The sequence below is a fragment of the Acanthochromis polyacanthus genome, chromosome 9 (genome assembly GCF_021347895.1).
Source record: "Acanthochromis polyacanthus isolate Apoly-LR-REF ecotype Palm Island chromosome 9, KAUST_Apoly_ChrSc, whole genome shotgun sequence".
NCBI classification, from domain to species: Eukaryota; Metazoa; Chordata; class Actinopteri; family Pomacentridae; genus Acanthochromis; species Acanthochromis polyacanthus.
This window is the reverse complement of record NC_067121.1, coordinates 39,674,938-39,691,091: the sequence shown is the minus strand read 5'-3', so window position 1 is coordinate 39,691,091 and position 16,154 is coordinate 39,674,938. Positions and strand designations below refer to the sequence as shown.

Sequence of the window (16,154 nt, the reverse complement as noted above, 5' to 3'; positions counted from 1 at the left end):
TGCTATCCACCGGCTTGCTGTTGTGTCTTTGACTGACAGAATTGCTGCAGTTCAACTAAATTTGATGTCGTTTTGACAGATTTGATTCTTCATCATATTTCACAGGTTCTCGATTGGATTTAAGTCAGAACTTTTCAGAAGACCAGTCTAAAATCTTAATTCTAGCCTGATTTATCCATTTCTTTACCACTTTTGGTGTTTTTCTTGGTCATCGGCTTGTTGGAACACCCACCTTAGTCCAAGACCAGAACTTCTGTAATCCTCTTTTTTCATTACTCCATTTACTTAGTGTAATTTGAGACAATAAAGTGTCTATCTATCTATCGTCTATCTGTAGTCTATCTCTCTTTCTATATAATCTATCTATAAATAAATGTTTGACAAACACTGGCATAAGTTCCTCCTTAAATGCAATGGTATAAGTAACTCATAGAGGCAATATTTAAGGAAATCTGACTGATATTCTGCAAAGGTAAAATGATGCGGTTCTCCTACAGTGTGAGATAAAAGTGCTTTTATTTTTTAAATAAAGTTGGCCTACATCTGGTCTTTTTCTGATATTTTTGTCCGACTTGACACGGCGACTTTCCAAATCAGAAACCAGTTAGAGCAATGTGAAAAAAGTTGGGTGGCTCCACCATCTCTTCAGGCTCCAAACCCACCTTCTGCTCCCCTCAAAACGGACGTAGAGGATTTGTTCAGATCATGAAACAGTCAAGCTAAAAGGTTCGCTTTGCATCACAGAAAGACACGAGAGATTCCGGTAAACGACTCCGATTGACACTTTATTCTTCACAGCATTATTCTGTCTGCAACGATCAGCTACAAAAGCTCTGAACAATATGAAAAAATAACCTCATGAGAAGCTTCTGAGCCCAACTAAGCCAGTTTCAGTCACAGGATTAATTCAGAAATCACGAGTCCAGATTGCTTCGATTTGCCCGCGACCAAAGCAGGGCCGGTCGCACTAGCACTATCCATACAGGTCATTAACAATAAGAATAAAAAAAAGAACATCTGACAAAACATAAGAGCTGGAAAATACAGCTTGTTTGCAACTTTACAACAATATACAGAAAAGGGAAGTAAGTCACTGAACAGTACTCTGCATGGATCAGTTAAATGAAATGATTGACTGATAGTTTTTTTTTTAACTCCACACATCTAGAGTTAAAAAAAACAACACACGCACACAAATACACAACAGAACTAGCTGAGCCTCCTGCGTGCGTCTAAAAGGCTGAAATCCTCGCCGTAGATCTGTTACGATGAAGACACGACAGGAAGGATGATTGCTCTGCGGCGCCCCCAGCTGTTGGCGGTGATCAGCGTACTTTTGTTGCGGATTCGTTCGCCGTTTTCATCCACTGGTCAGTTGCGAAGATCAACGCCGCTGTGTTTTATGTGCATCGGTTGCAGAGAGAAAAGAAAACATCTACAATATATTTATATATTCATATATTACTAAAAAAAAAAAAAAAGCTGTAACTTTTAAATCAATCTTGAATAGTCGTTCTTCAGAATATTATTTAAATATATAATATATAGACAGACCACTCATAAATTCTTCATCATTCAAAGAGCTTTTGTGTTAGTGGATCTCTGGGGGGAACTTCTTCAGGTATGGCACAGTGATCTCTATCCAAACATGTCAAATCTGCATCTAGGGAGGGACAGAATGCACGACAGGGACTGAGATTAAATCTGGTCTAGCCTCGCTTATCGTCTGTCCTACTGTTTGTCCTCCTACTCGCTCCAGGAATCCCTTCATTGCTCCTCCTTCATTCAGGCTTGGCACTGCAGATCTGGAAAACACGGTCCCACCTCGTCTCTCAGTGTCCGCTAGCAGCTACTCTGCTTCTAGGTTTTTGTGTTTTGGAAATGAGGAACTAATGGAGGACGCTGTGAAATCTCCAGTGGATGAGAAGATACGGGACAACTGACCAGCGGTGGAGACGTGGAGCAGAGTCACATGTTGCTTCTGTCTTTGCTGGGCGAGGGCTTTGAAGGATCCTTGGAGGCTGCCTTCCCGTTGGACGAGGCGGTCGTATCGGTGGCGGCAGCAGCAGCAGAGGAGGAGGAGGAGGAGGCGGAAGCGGTGGCAACGGAGCGCTTGGTTTGCTCCTCGCTGTGGGCCTCCGGGCTCGGCTGGGCGGGTGGAGGCTGCTCGGCCGGCGGCTGGACGGTCAGTTCCTGCTGCAGCTTGTGGCTCTGCAGGAGGCGGAGCTGGACGCGGAGCTCCAGAATGGCTTCCTGCTCCTCATGGATGGCCTGGTTCAGGTGAGTGTTTTTGTTCTGCGGGGAAACACAACAAAGACAGAGCAGTCGGACCTCATCATCTTAATAATAATTAGCCTTTGTTTGTCTCTTTATTTGCTTTTCGTCTGTCCCAGCAGAGGTCAGCCATAGTGCAGAACCCCTGGCGCAGGAAGGGTTCAGGGCCTTGCTCAAGGGCCCAACAGTGGGGGCTTGAACCATTCACCTTCTGATCAGTAGTCCAGACACTGAATCGTTGTGCCACCACTGCCCTCAAACTACCTGACATAGCCATTAAAAAAATTACTTTTAGAAGAAAGTGAAGTTTATCTACAGAGCACCGTTCAAGTGTTGTTGTTCTCATGTTTTTTTTTGTTTCGCTTGTGTCATTTTGTGTCTCATTTTAGTAATATTTTGTCTTGTTTTTACCTTTTGTCATCTGACTTGTCGTTTGTGTCGTGTTTTTGTCATTTTGTGTTCTTTTTGTCTCGCTTGTGTTGTTTGTCATTTTGTTTCTGTCATTTTTTGTCTCATTTTTTAAATTTAGTTTCTTGCTTTTGTAATTTTGCATCTCGTTTTTGTAATACTTTGTCTTATTTTTTGTCTGATTTTTGTGGTTTTGATCCTCCAGTAAATCCTCTGGTTCAGGTCCAGGTGACTAAATGTTGTATTCCTTTGTTGACACTCTGTGATCTGGAAGTTTTAATGTGGAAATGATAAACTGAGGCTGAATGTTGTTCAAACTGATCTTATTTTTCTTGATGAACTTCAGGTTATAGGTTATTATGCTGTGATTTTACTGGTCCAGTCCACTGGAGATCAAATGTGGATCCTGAATTAGAATGAGTTTGCATCCCAGATCAATAAAATGTAAATCAATTTTAAAGCAATGCATGTCCGTATCTGAGCCCTCAAATCTCAGGTTGCTCTCTTAGATTGTTGATTATTCCAGGGTCTTGATCGGTTTGCCGTTACATCACCCAAACTGAAATAACCCGCCTAGTGAGCTCAGCATCTTTAGTGTCTTTTAAATCTTGTCTTAAAACCATTTTATTATTAAAAGGACGTTATAAATGTTCCATAACGCCTGTGTTTTATGATCTTTGTTTTTATGTCCTCTGGCTGCTTTTATGATAATTTATTGGTCTTATTAGTCTTGTAAGTTTCCGTTTAGCACTTTGTAATTGTAAAAAGGTGTTAAACAAGTTTATTTTTATCATATTTTTATTTTATAAGGCTCCAGAGCAGTGCGTTCTCGTTGTAGATTTTACTGTTTCAGGTGTGAACGGTCTCCTACTCTACAGGGAGGAGATCAGAAACCAGTGCAGTGAATGTTTCCTCACCTCCAGTTCCTCATTTTGCTTCTGCAGATCTTCCAGTATCATCTGCAGCTCTTCCTCATCCTCGCTCTCGCTTTCGCTGTCTGATGAGTACTCCTCCGTCTCGCTGCGACCCTGCTGCCGGCTGAAACACAGCGCTGTTGGCTGAGGTCTGCGCTTCATGTCAAACATTATCATCACAGCGTATTTAACTCTCTTACCTCTGGATGTCTGCGATTTCCGCCCGCAGTCTCTCGATCTCTTCCTTCTCCGTAGCGATCTGTCTGCGCAGCACCTGCTCCAGAGAGATCAGCTCCTCCTGCTCCGTCAGGATCTCGTTTTCCTAGCAAAGCACACGTTGAAAATGAGCGTTTCCTGAAACCGTTCCGACGCCTCATCAGTGTGTTTGTCGTCTGAATGACTCACCTGAGCCAAGAGAAGGTTGATGACTTCCTCCTCATTCTCAGTCATTTCCTCTTTAGAAACGTCTTCCTTTGACAGGCTCGCTATCTCCTGGGCTATTTTACTCTCACACTCCTAAAACACACAGAGGAAGAAGCAGAAATGACAAAAAAAAAAAACAGAGCGGTTTAGGTTTATCTGTTTGATAGTTTGGTTTTATTGCAGGAAGCTTGTATGAGGTACTTAATGCTGTATAATATATGGTTCATTTTAACTTGTTTTGCTTATTTTTTCCCTACATTTGGGCCTTAAAGGGTTAGCCATAACCAGCGTATTACCTGCAGTAGATGACAGCAATCCCAGATAAAACACTGGCTAGGAGGCTGAGCAATGAGACTTACTTTGAATGTTTTACCTTGTTCTTACCTGTCAACCAACAGTTGAATATCTCTCTACAAAGCCACCAGACTCCACAAAATGACTGATAAAAACAGTGATTTTACCACCAGAGTCCTGTGAGGTAAAACTAAACGGAAGCTGCTGCTCAACTTCTGCCTCCATCAGTTTGTTTGCTCGTATTTTTCTGTGACCTTGGTGCTTAAACACAATATTTCAGAATCAAGCTTCGGATCCAAACTGCCAGATGAGCACTTTGCGTATTCTGCAAGGTAAAATTACTGTTTTTGCCAGGAAAGTCTGGTGAAACTTTGACTTTTTTGGAAAAAAACCTAATATTTTTAATGGCCCGAGGCAATCCTTTTTTCTTTTTCTACAGGATCCAGAAGTCTAAAACTTGGTCACTTTTGTGGTGATTATTGTTACACTGGACTCCTAATCAAACTTAAATGAATAAATAAAAGCTGACAGCTCACCTGACGTTTGGCTTCCCTCAGTTTGCGTTTGAGAGCAGTCAGGATTCTCTGAACCTCCCAGAGTCGCTCCTCTTTAGACAAATCCTTCACTCCTGCCTGCAGGTCTCTGTGCAGGCAGTTCAGCAGAAACTCCTAAACACAAACACATTTATATTAGATCTATGGTGGATGCAGACGAGATTAAAGCCTTCAAAACAGGCAGTCTGAGCAACATTTCATACTCAAACCATCCCATGCAGAATTTAGTGTACAAGAGAGAGGAGCCAAAAAAACCCATTTGGCTGGAGTGATATTTAGGAGCCATAAAAGTGACATCCAAAGGGTTTCTAATGTGTAGTTAGGGACGTCTGCTCCTGGTTTTACATTGTTGTTGTACACGATCTGGCAGAAAGCAGCTACTCAGTGGAGCACATGCTAATAAAACACAGAGTTCTGGCACACTAAGAAGCAGAGACAAACACTGCTGACAAGACAATGTCCTAAAAACAGCAGCAGCTTACTGGAGCTAAATTACTGCTGCGCTTCTACTGTGTAACACCACAAAGCAGGGGTGTCCAACATGAGGCCCGTGGGCCAAAAGTGGTCCTCCAGAGGGTCCAATCCGGCCTTCAAAGTGCTAAACTTACAGAGAAGACTTTAACTGCAGATTGTAAATTAGTAAAATACTAGCTTGTTCTTTTGTCATTTTGTGTTTCATTTCTTGTAATATTTTACCTTGTTTTTGTTGAGGTTTTTTGTCGTTTGTTTCATTTTTTTGTCGATTTGTGTTTCCTTTTAGTTTTGCTTTGCGTTTTTTCCATATTTTTGTCATTTTGTGTTTTGTTTTATTCTGTTTTGTGTCTCGTTTTGTCGTTCATTTCTTTGCTGCTTTGTAACTTTTTTAATTTTTTTGTCTCTTTTTTGTTTTGTTTCATGTTGTTTGTCTCATTTTTGTAATTTTATGTTTTGCTGTATTCATTGTTTTGTGTCGTTCTTGTTGTTTTGTTTCATGTCGTCTCATTTTTGTCATATTTTTGTTGCTGTTTGTGTTTTTTGACTGACTTTTGTTCTCTCATGTTTTAGTCATTTTTTTGTTGTTTTGTGTTCCTTTTTTTTGCTTGCGTTTTTTGTCTCATTTGTCATTTCGTGTTTTGCTGTATTCATTGTTTTGTGTCTTTTTGTTGTTTTGTTTCATGGTTCTGTCATTTTTTTGTCTCGTTTTTCCATTTTTTGTCCCTTCGTAACATTTTTGTCAACTTTTTGTCTCTTCTTTATCTTTCGTGTCATTTGTCTCATTTTTTGGTCATTTTGTTTCTCATTTTTGTCGTTTTGTGTCTCATTTTTGTCATATTTTGTCTTGTTTATAAAGTACGATACTAGATCATTCAGTTGCAGACATCTTTCACTAAATGTTGTGTTCCTTTGAAGACACTCTGATCTGGAAGTTGTAATGTGGAAATGATAAACTGAGGATGAATGTTGCTGAAATTTAATTTATTTTTCTTCCAAAATTTCAGGTTGTTCATGAGTTTGACAACCCTGCTTTAAATCCTGCATGAAATCTGTAACAATTAATCTTCTGCCTACATTTGTGACTAAACTGGAGAATTTAAATATCGACCTTTTTCATACATTGCAGCAGGCAGAGATAAAAACTGAGATCCTCATGCTGAGGAGGCTGAAAGCAGCAAGTATTTGGCATTTCTGTTCTGTTTAACACTAAAACGGCTGCTGAACCCACCTGTCGTCGGATCTCCTCCTTGATGCTCTCCTGGGTCTCGGGCAGAGCCGGCATCGTCGCCATGTTGGACCAGCGAAGCGGCCGCACCACCGGCTTCAGGAGCACGTCTCCGAACAGCTCCCTCACGTGGGTGAAGAACATGTAAAGAACACGATTCCCGATCTGGAATGACAGTAAACTGATCAGCAGAGGACGACGAGCAGAAAGCAGGAAATCTGTTCAAACTGCATCCAGCCTTCAAAGGATTCTCTGTGTTCTGTTTTTTCTGCACTGTGAGTTGAATCTGCACAACAAAAATCGCTGCATATTTACTCAGCCTGATTAAAGTGACCCAGGACTCCGCTCATTAACTGAACCAAGTGTTTATTTAACTGTGCTGTGGCTCCTGCTGCTGTTGGTTCAGAATAAGTGGAGCAGCCACAGAGATGTCCCCAGCGGGAATAAATTAGCTGCACTAAACTGGGCCAGGGTCTCACACATGAACCGACTGTTTGATCCAATAAAAACTCGGTGGGCTTGTTGCTAAGGGGAGGTTTCTTATCTTTTCGGTACATTTGGACCTGAGCCAAAGCCCCACATCTCTGTTTGATGCTTAGTCTGCCTCCTCCAGTCCTCTTACTCAGCTTCATCTCCCGTCTCTGACCTGTATGGTGGGGTTGAGGACGATGGAGATGTTCTGAATGTTCATCTTGGTCTCGGCCTCCCTGGCGATGACGTGGTCCATGTGCGTGACGAGCCAGGACAGCAGGAGTCGGTTCTCCGGCGGCACTTCGCCCAGCAGCCTCTGGAACTCCGTCACCTTCTCGGCCTCCACCTGCCGACCGCAGGCGTCCTCGAACCTCTGGGCCACGTCTCGGCCCAGCAGGTTCTCCGGCAGCTCGCGGAGGTACTGCTTCAGCAGGCTGGCCACCGTGTGGGGGTCATACTCCTCCAGGCAGGGGCACTCCTCCCGGTCGTACGCTGCCTTCAGCTCGTCCACCTTCGACTTCATACCTGACGGAGAGGAAACGAATACGAGGCTCATTCCCACCACAATTCATCTTCAACGTGACTGACCTTTTTTTTAAACTGGTGAATACTAGGGATGTGCGCAACTAGTCGTTTAACCGCCTACTCAATTATTAAACGTTTAGTATTTTATTAGTCGGTTAAATGCTACGGCTCACTATCACAGATTTAGACAGATTTGTGAACAATATGTGAGAGAAATGGTGATATTGTGTATGTGGAAAAAGTTTTAGATCTTTGAGTTCATCTCATAAAAAATGGGAGCAAAAACAAAAGTGTTGCGTTTATATTTTTGTTGAGTGTAGAAGAAGAAAATGATGAAATAATTGACAAAATTACAACATCCGAGACCACAAATTTAACACATTATTCTTAATAACATACACTACCGATCAAAAGTTTGGGGTCACTTACAAATGTCCTTATTTTTGAAAGAAAAGCAGTTTTTTCAATGAAGATAACATTAAATGAATGATTAAAAAATGATCAAAGTGGGAATTTTCATGGAAAACATGGAATTGTCTGGGTGATCCCAAACTTTGGAACAGTAGTGCATATTTTTACTGTATTTTTACTTTATTTTTTTACCATATTTTATTACATTTTTTACTGTATTTTTACTGTGTTATGAGATTTTTGCTGTATTTTTATTAAATGTTTTACTATATTTCTACTACATTTTTACTGTATTTTTTTTTACCATGTTTTACGGAATTTTAACGATAAGTTTTACTATATTTCTACTTTATTTTTATTATATTTTTACTGTAATTTTTTACTATATATTTAGTGTATTTACTATATTTTTTATTTTTTTATATTTTATTACATTACCGTTCAAAAGTTAATGCTACATTGTGTTAGCTAATGGTGCTGAAAGGCTCATTGATGATTAGAAAACCCCTGTGCAGTTATGCTAGCACATGGATAAAAGTGGGAGTTTTCAGAAAATGAATGACAGAAAATAATCAGAAAATATGACATAATCAGGCATCAATATTTTCAAAAATATGGTACACTGAGGTGCAACGACTGAGGACGGAAGTAAAAAGAACATGTTTGATACCTGAAACCCGGTAGATGCCTTCACACTTCATCCCATAATTTTCAATGTAGTCCACACACTCTCTGAAGATGGCTGGCAGCTGGATGCCATCGTACAGAGCTGTCCTCTTCACAGCTTCACCCAGAGGGGCTCCAAAGATGGGCCTGAAGGTCGGGGTCTCCACCGGGACCGGCTCTGCCTCGGTGGTCGGCTTCTTCTTCTTCTTCTTCTCCTTCCACTGCTTCACCACGTCGGCTGCTGTCAGGTCCTTCGACTTCTTGTCCTTGGCTTTGTCCTCCTTGGGGCCCTTCTCCTTCACCTTAAAGTCCTTTTCCTTCTTCTTGGAGAAGCTCGGCTTCTTGAACACATGGATTCCTTTGGAGCGCTTCATTTTGGACGGGCTCTCCGCTTCGTCGGCCGAACTGTCCTCCTGGAAAGCGGCGTATCCTTCCGCTGTGAAAGAGCAAAAAAAGCAGAAGAAGGGTTAGATCTGAAGGGAGAAACACCCTTTTTAATCCTCCTCCTACCACCACCACGACAGAACTATGATAGCAGAAACAGGAAGAGATGTGTGAGCGAGAGAAGATAGCAGAGGAGGGGGAGAATGGGGACTTAGAAAAGAGGTCAGCCACCAATTTAGCATAGCTCCCACTGCACCTTACACCTCTCCTCTCCAGAACACTTTAAACGTTTTTCCTCAGAGCAAATGGTTAATTAGTTAGCGGCCTCTTCTCGGTTCAAATATCTGCTCTGGGTTTCCCTCAGAATTAACCCGGTGTATCACACCTTCACCAGGCTCTATGGGTGTGCCCTCAAACCGTCCATCACTTCCTCTCTTCCACCGTACGAGCTAAATCCAGCCACGGAAAAATCATGATACAGAGCGGGCAATAGTGAAAAACATCCCGAGCAGAGGAACATTTCTCACCAAGGCGAGCTGCGACAGCCAACACGACAGAAAAGTTGAAAATGTGTCTCTTATCTTACAGCTAATATCGATGAGACCTTCAGTTACAGCAGTGTTCAGTGAACTCCATGACCTGCATCTACAGTCCTTCTTTTGTCAACAAATACAATGAAAATAGTATTTCTGTCCTAGGCCAAAAGGCTACAAAAACAAAGCTTAAGAAATCTTATCCCTGGCTGAGATAAAACACATTCTTCACATGCTGTCCGTTTCTCAATTAGTGCTCGTTTCCATGTGAACCATAAACTAGAGGAAGTGAGCAGTTTGCATGCAAGGCTGTCAAACCAGGTGCTGTGTTTGGCACTATTGCTGGAAACGCAGCGTGAGAGCTAACGCCCTCCCAACCACGTCGACCCGATGGCAAGAAACAACATTTGTCCTGGAGGGTGAGGGTCCTATTGGCTCTTGGATGCCCAGATCCTGGGCAGTTCAGAGGGCTTACGATTGGAGGATTCTGGCAGACCTGGACCAAAAGCTCTGCTTCCCACCTGAGATCGCATCCACCAACCTGCGACCAGACCTGGTCCTAAGGTCAGCTTCGTTGAGGCACGTCTACATCATGGAGCTCACAGTGCCCTGAGAGAGCTCAGCAGAGGAGGCCTACGAGCGCAAGAAGCTGAGATATACGGAACTTGCCACAGATGCAAAACAGCGAGAGTGGAAGGTGAGTGTCCAACTACTAGAAGCAGGCAGGAGAGGATTCGTAGCCACCTCGATATCCAGGCTTCTCCAGGAGATGGGAGTACGGGGGAAGGCCCACCAGCAGCTGATCAAGGACCTCTCCTCTCCAGACCTCTTCCGCTGAAAAGGGAAGTCAGTGGCTGTGGATGAAGAGAAAGGACTCCACCTGGGCCTTCAGGTGAGTAGACGGCATCTAGGGGGTGAACCTGGGATGCTCACGTATGCAAGAAGGAATATCAACATCTCGTCCATCTATCTTTGTTTTATGGTCTTTTGTAAAGTTTTACCAGAGCCAACAGCAAAGTTGGTGAAAACAAGCCCAAGCAGCACTGAACAGAAAATATTGTAAGAAAAATAAGAGAGAATCGAGGTGGCACTGAAAACTAACAGTAGTAACTGTGACTGACTGGTATGTATGGTGTGATAACTGGATTTAGGAACAGTACCACATCACAATACTGTGTTCCCACAACACTGGTTACAACTAAATTGTTCCATTGCTAGTACAGTTTATTATTAGTGTGTAACACAGCAGAAGCAAGCATTAAATGATGAGAACTACCCATTAAAGAACAGCAAACTCTGTCCATTCTCAGCATTGTCTAATTTTACTAGAAGAAACATTTTCCCACACTCCAGGACAGTGTTTGGATATATCTGTTTGCTTTTAAGTCACTAAGGCCATTCAGTGACCTTGTGCTGAGAGCTGCTTCTTTAAAGGTCAGTAATAAACCTCAGCAGCCAAATATTTACAGTGAACACAACAAGACTTTGCTTCTATTTGTGATACAAAACATAATCCTTCTCATCCAGTGTTTTCATAGCCTAGCCGCGCTAGACTCATGTTCTGAAGACACAAGGGTCTAGGCACGCTCGACAGGGAGGGAGGCGGGCTAAAAGGTTGTCTTTCAAATCACTCTGCAGCAATTGGGTAGGTATACAACCAATCAGTGCAACGAATAGGCTGACGTAGTTCCGAGAGCGCCAGATTGTGACTAAGTCCCATTAGCTTCCCAACCAACGGAGCCAACTGGTGTATTAAGGATTTGCCATATCCCGTCGGCATAAGTCCAAAAGTTGAATTTTAGCTTCAAATCTTTCAGGGCTGTGACCAAAGCTGAGTCCAAAGATAACTGTTTATTGTGCGCCGGTTGTTTCCGTCAGAATCGTCACGCCTCTGTCGTCACTGAGTTACGCCCGCCTTCTGACTCTACACTTCATGGTGATTGGTCCGGCCAGTTTTAGGAGCATCCAACCTCGAGCCTTATGGAGGGTAACTAGACCCACCCTGGCAGAGAATTAAATTCGTTGCCGTGGGTTGTCTAGCGCGGCTAGGCTAGTGTTTTCAATCTTTACTCTGAAATGTAAAGACCAAATGACAAAATAAAGAGTTATTTTCTTACTCCTTTTCTCCTTCTTCTTGAACTTGTTCTTCTTCTTGCTGTGCTCTTTGTCGTCGTCTGAGACGTAGGCATCAGGAGGCTCGTGGTGATGTCCATCGTGAGGCGGCGACGGTTCTCCGGTGCGATACAAACCGGGGAACTTGGTGGGGCTGATTTCCTCAGAGCTGGGAGTGCGGGCCACCCCCCCGGGATGCTCGGCCCGGCGCTGCTCTGCAGGGCTGCTGCTGGGGGGCAGGAAGCACTCAGTCATGGCTGCTTGGGCCTGATCACTCCTCTGACTGGAACATCACCTCTCCATCCATCACACCTGAGGAAATAGACGATACAGATGTAAGATAAATCACCAGAAAGCGTGATCTAGTTTGTGCAGAGTCATTAATGATTTCTGTACCATCCAAACATCTCAGGTCATCTGGGACGGTTCTACTTTCTGTCCCCAAAATGAAACATGCACTGGCAGCTTTCAGTTTTATCGTGGAGCAGAAGAACTCTTCAGATAACAAAGATAAGGAAAACTTTCTATTAAATCTTTATGCAAAGTAGGTCTTAACTTTTTAATTAATCAGTTCGTTGTTTGGCAAATAAAATGTCAGAAAATTGTGAAAAAATATTAATCAGTGTTTCCCAAAGTCCAAGTTGACATCCTCAAACGTCCTGTTTAGTCAAAAACACAAATACATTTAATTTACAGAAACCAGAAAATGTTCAAATCTAAGAACCTTGACTCAGAAAATTCAGATTCAAGAGACTGATGGACAATCAAAAAAAATCACGATTCATTTTACATCTGACAAAGAAACGCTTAATCATTTCCTAAAGGGTCAAACAAAGCAAGAACAGAATCAGAAAACAGTCAAATCTGAGAGGCTGGAATCAGAGAATTTAGCCTTCTATTCTCATAATTTAATAGTTGACAACTACTTGGTTAATCAAGTAATTATTGCTCCTCAAATGCATCACACAACAGTGAAATATGCAACTTTCTATATAATCTCACGTTATAGCAACTCAGATGTACTTTAACACAGTATAAATGAGCTCAAAACGAAGCTCAGCTGTTGTCATGGAAGTATGTGCACCACCAAAAGGAAATCTAAACAGGATATGCTTCAGTTCAAATATGACAAACATACTTTTCAGATAACTTTTTTTTTTAAACTCTATTTCATCAGCTGTGAAACACATCATCTCCAATCTAGACTAAGATTCACCGTCTGCATCTGATCAACTGACCTGAAAAATCAAATGTTTTCTACACCAGGACGTCAAAAGAACAATGAAACGAGCTGTAACCCTTCCCTGTGTTGTCTTCTTCATTTGTTCCTGAATATGACTGCAGCAGTCATGTCCATCCACCAGATGGGGCTATGCCATTCAAACAATCACATCCTGCCTCTAACATGTCAATCCTGACATCCACTGACAGCACAGACAAAACTACAGTCCACCTCATTAGTAGCAGGAAGAACAGTCATGAAAAAACTACTAGACCACACTTGTTTTCTTCAATTTTTTGTTCATTTTAATGCACAGCACCACTAAAGGTTCATTACCTGAAGAATACAACAAACACAACTTTAAATGCAGCTGATTCCATCTTACTTTATGTCCTGTTTGACCTGCTTCAGCTTCATTGTATTCCAGGGTCTATAAGAGGACTTTTCATGTCATCAGCAGCACATGTAAGGTCGAGAGTGGTTTCCTGCTGTTTCTACCAAACTGCTAGCTGGTCAGGAAACGTCTTTCTACCGCCAGATGACCGTCACTCATCTGTTCCTGTGTCAGGAATCGTCCTCAGACCTCGAAAAAGAGTGAACACTGTGGAGAAATGGGACTTCTTTAGCAAGGACAGTCGGAAAGCGACTTGTTGAAGCTGGTCTGAAGTCCCACAGGGCAGGAAGAAGTCCTTCATCAAGGAAAGGCAGAGGAAAACCCGGTTACTCTCTGCTGGGATCACAAGGATTGGACTGTAGATGATTGGACTAATGTTCTCTTCAGGGATGAATCCAGTTTTCAGTTGATGCCCACTCCATCCAACTTACTGGTTAGGAGGAAGCCTGGAGAAGCTACAGACCAGACTGTCTGCCCCTACAGTAAAACATGGGGGTGGATCAGTGACCATCTGGGGTAGTTTCAGTCTGGGTGGAACAGGACCAATGAACCAGGTCATGTTTGGGGCTACTCTGGAAAACAGTCTTCTTCCATCAGCTGGAAAACTTTTTCCTGCCTCCAATGCCTGGATTTTCCAAGAAGACAAGGTCAGTTAAGGCCTGGATGGAGAACCAGAACATTGGAACCATGCCTTGGCTGCTCAATAACCAGATCTAAATCCAACTGAAAACTTGTGGAAAGTTATCATACGCTAAATGGAGAACCACAAGCCCAAAAACAGGAATGGGCTGCTATGATCAGAAGCTGGTGAAGAGCATGAAGAGACATCAGAAACAATGGTTCTGAATCAGTACTAACTCCTGTGTGGATCATGAGACTAAAACAGACAGAAAAGAAAACATGGAATCCTAAAAGCTGTTTTTGGCAGAACAATGTCATAGCTACTGATGGAAGAACTGAAGGGATTTTGGTTATTATCCAAAAAAACATGTAAAATGTCTGAAATTAGCTCTTTAATTAAACTCTTATGAGCTGTTCTTGTTGTTATCATTATATATGTCCAAACAAATGTACCTGTAGTTGTACCAGACGTTAAAATGAACAGAAGACATTAAAGAAAACAAGAGTGATTTAATCATTTTTTCCATGACTGTATGATTTATCTGAAACTCGTCTGTGATTAACGATGAGCTGGATGTTCAGACAATGATCTAAAACATCAGTATAGCATTTTTTGTTGGTGAATTAGACACAAAAAGGAACTCCTGAGCAGCTGTACATGTTTTAGGAAGTAGATTAGTGGATGAACCCAACTATTCACAGTAATATGTTCCTTATACTGACAGCAGACTGATGTTCTCCTGCTGATATTAGAAGCAACCTAAGTCAGTTGGGATGTATTTTACGGTTTCTCGCTGCAGTAACAAGTTTAAAAATGTAATAAATTATTGAGACCTATGTTCACTAACGCTGTCCTAATTGAATTCTGGTTCCAAAACTGTTAATGCAGCCTGTCTGACATCTTAATCTTCCTTCGCTTTGGGCAGATTAATCTCACTATTTTCTTGCCATATCCTGTTTTCACAAGGAAGCTAATGAGACACAGCTACTCACATATCATCAACTAGCCGTTAAAACTCTTAGGTGACGTTCTATACCATTATGTTTATGGGTTTTTGCTTTAAATTGGCCATAAAGTGGAGCTCTCGTCTGAATGGAGGGGCCCATATGCTAACGTTAGTTTAGCTAGCCTGCTAAGCTAGCTGGTTAGCCTGCATATCCGCCTCGATAAAAGCCGTCGGTTCGTCCACCCAAAACCAACTTCAAATACATAGTTAGCTACAGATGCCAAACTCTATTTTGCAACCGCTGTACTGTCGTTGAACGAGCAAAACACAAAAGACAAGAAACTTTACCAAGTAGTATCCCGTTCGGACAATTTCAGAGCGCAGCTTCCGGCTGTCTGTATACTAAATAAACCCGCCTGCGCAGTGAACACAAGTGCACCATGGGAAGTGTAGTTGACGCTGCTTCAGTGCTTGTTTTGGAGTTTTTAACCACAAATGTATAGTCTTTGTAGGTTTGCTTGGCCAAGAATGGTCTGGAATTAATAGAGACTGTTTAGGCTGTGGTGTCATTTTGTTCTCAGCCACGAGTCTCACTGCTATTCCAGCCTGCGTACAAGAGAAACTGTCAAACAGTGTTTTGAAAAGCAGCTGTAATCTAAATTTGCTGAAAAACCGCTTAGTGTTGGGAGTCATGTGTACTTTCCAATGCTGTGGTTGGGCTCAGAAAACCAGTGGCCATCAGGACATATGAAACACATTAGTCCTCTGATGATCTTTGTTGGCACCGTCTGCTCCAAACCACACAGCTGCAGTGGAGAAACGAGGTCGTGATTCAATATCATTAAAAAAAGAACAGAGACAAACAAGACCTCATTGTGCGGATGGTGGATGAGTCTGTGCAAACTGCCATTGCATGCCAATTGGGAACATAATCAGCGATAAGGCACCCTGCTGCTTTTGGAGAAACTCGCTTGCATCACAAAGAGCATTTGTGTGCGGCAGTGAGAGATTGGCATCAGTAAATGTTCCCTTTTCCCTCCGTTCACTCACACGAGAGTCAGTGGAACACCTGTGGACCAGAATGGTATAATAACAACTTTGTTTCCCCAGGAAATGATGCGTTTCCTGACTTGGGCAACACCACGCTAAGATTAGGGCAGGAGACGGGCAACCGGGAAAACAAACCGTCACCATTTCACTCATGATATGCACTTTATTACACTTTTTTCCCCCCTTAAAATATCACACACAAAAAAAAAGAAATATGCTTTGAATGAGATTCTTTTCTGAGACAAAACACCA

The 16,154-nt window shown here is 42.3% G+C and overlaps 1 protein-coding gene across 1 annotated transcript; it reads right to left on the bottom strand.

Annotated features, from left to right (window-relative positions):
- Positions 1-764: 764 nt before the first annotated feature.
- ralbp1 (ralA binding protein 1) lies at positions 765-15,286 on the bottom strand. Its single transcript, XM_022209872.2, has 10 exons — positions 15,201-15,286; positions 11,674-11,980; positions 8,644-9,075; positions 7,213-7,562; positions 6,570-6,731; positions 4,850-4,981; positions 4,002-4,112; positions 3,797-3,918; positions 3,600-3,720; positions 765-2,295 (listed from the first exon to the last, which is right to left on the bottom strand). The coding sequence occupies exons 2-10, from the start codon at positions 11,921-11,923 to the stop codon at positions 1,969-1,971; spliced, it is 2,007 nt and encodes a 668-aa protein (XP_022065564.2). The 5' UTR covers positions 11,924-11,980; positions 15,201-15,286; the 3' UTR covers positions 765-1,968.
- Positions 15,287-16,154: the final 868 nt, after the last annotated feature.

Bases quoted from the DNA above. Each gene is read 5' to 3' on its own strand.
- ralbp1 (XM_022209872.2), bottom strand. From the start codon at position 11,923: ATGACTGAGTGCTTCCTGCCCCCCAGCAGCAGCCCTGCAGAGCAGCGC. The intron at 7,563-8,643 runs GTATCAAACATG...CCTCTCCGTCAG, and splicing joins AGGCATCTACCGGGTTTCAG to GTATGAAGTCGAAGGTGGAC. The intron at 3,721-3,796 runs GTAAGAGAGTTA...GCTGTGTTTCAG, and splicing joins GAAATCGCAGACATCCAGAG to CCGGCAGCAGGGTCGCAGCG.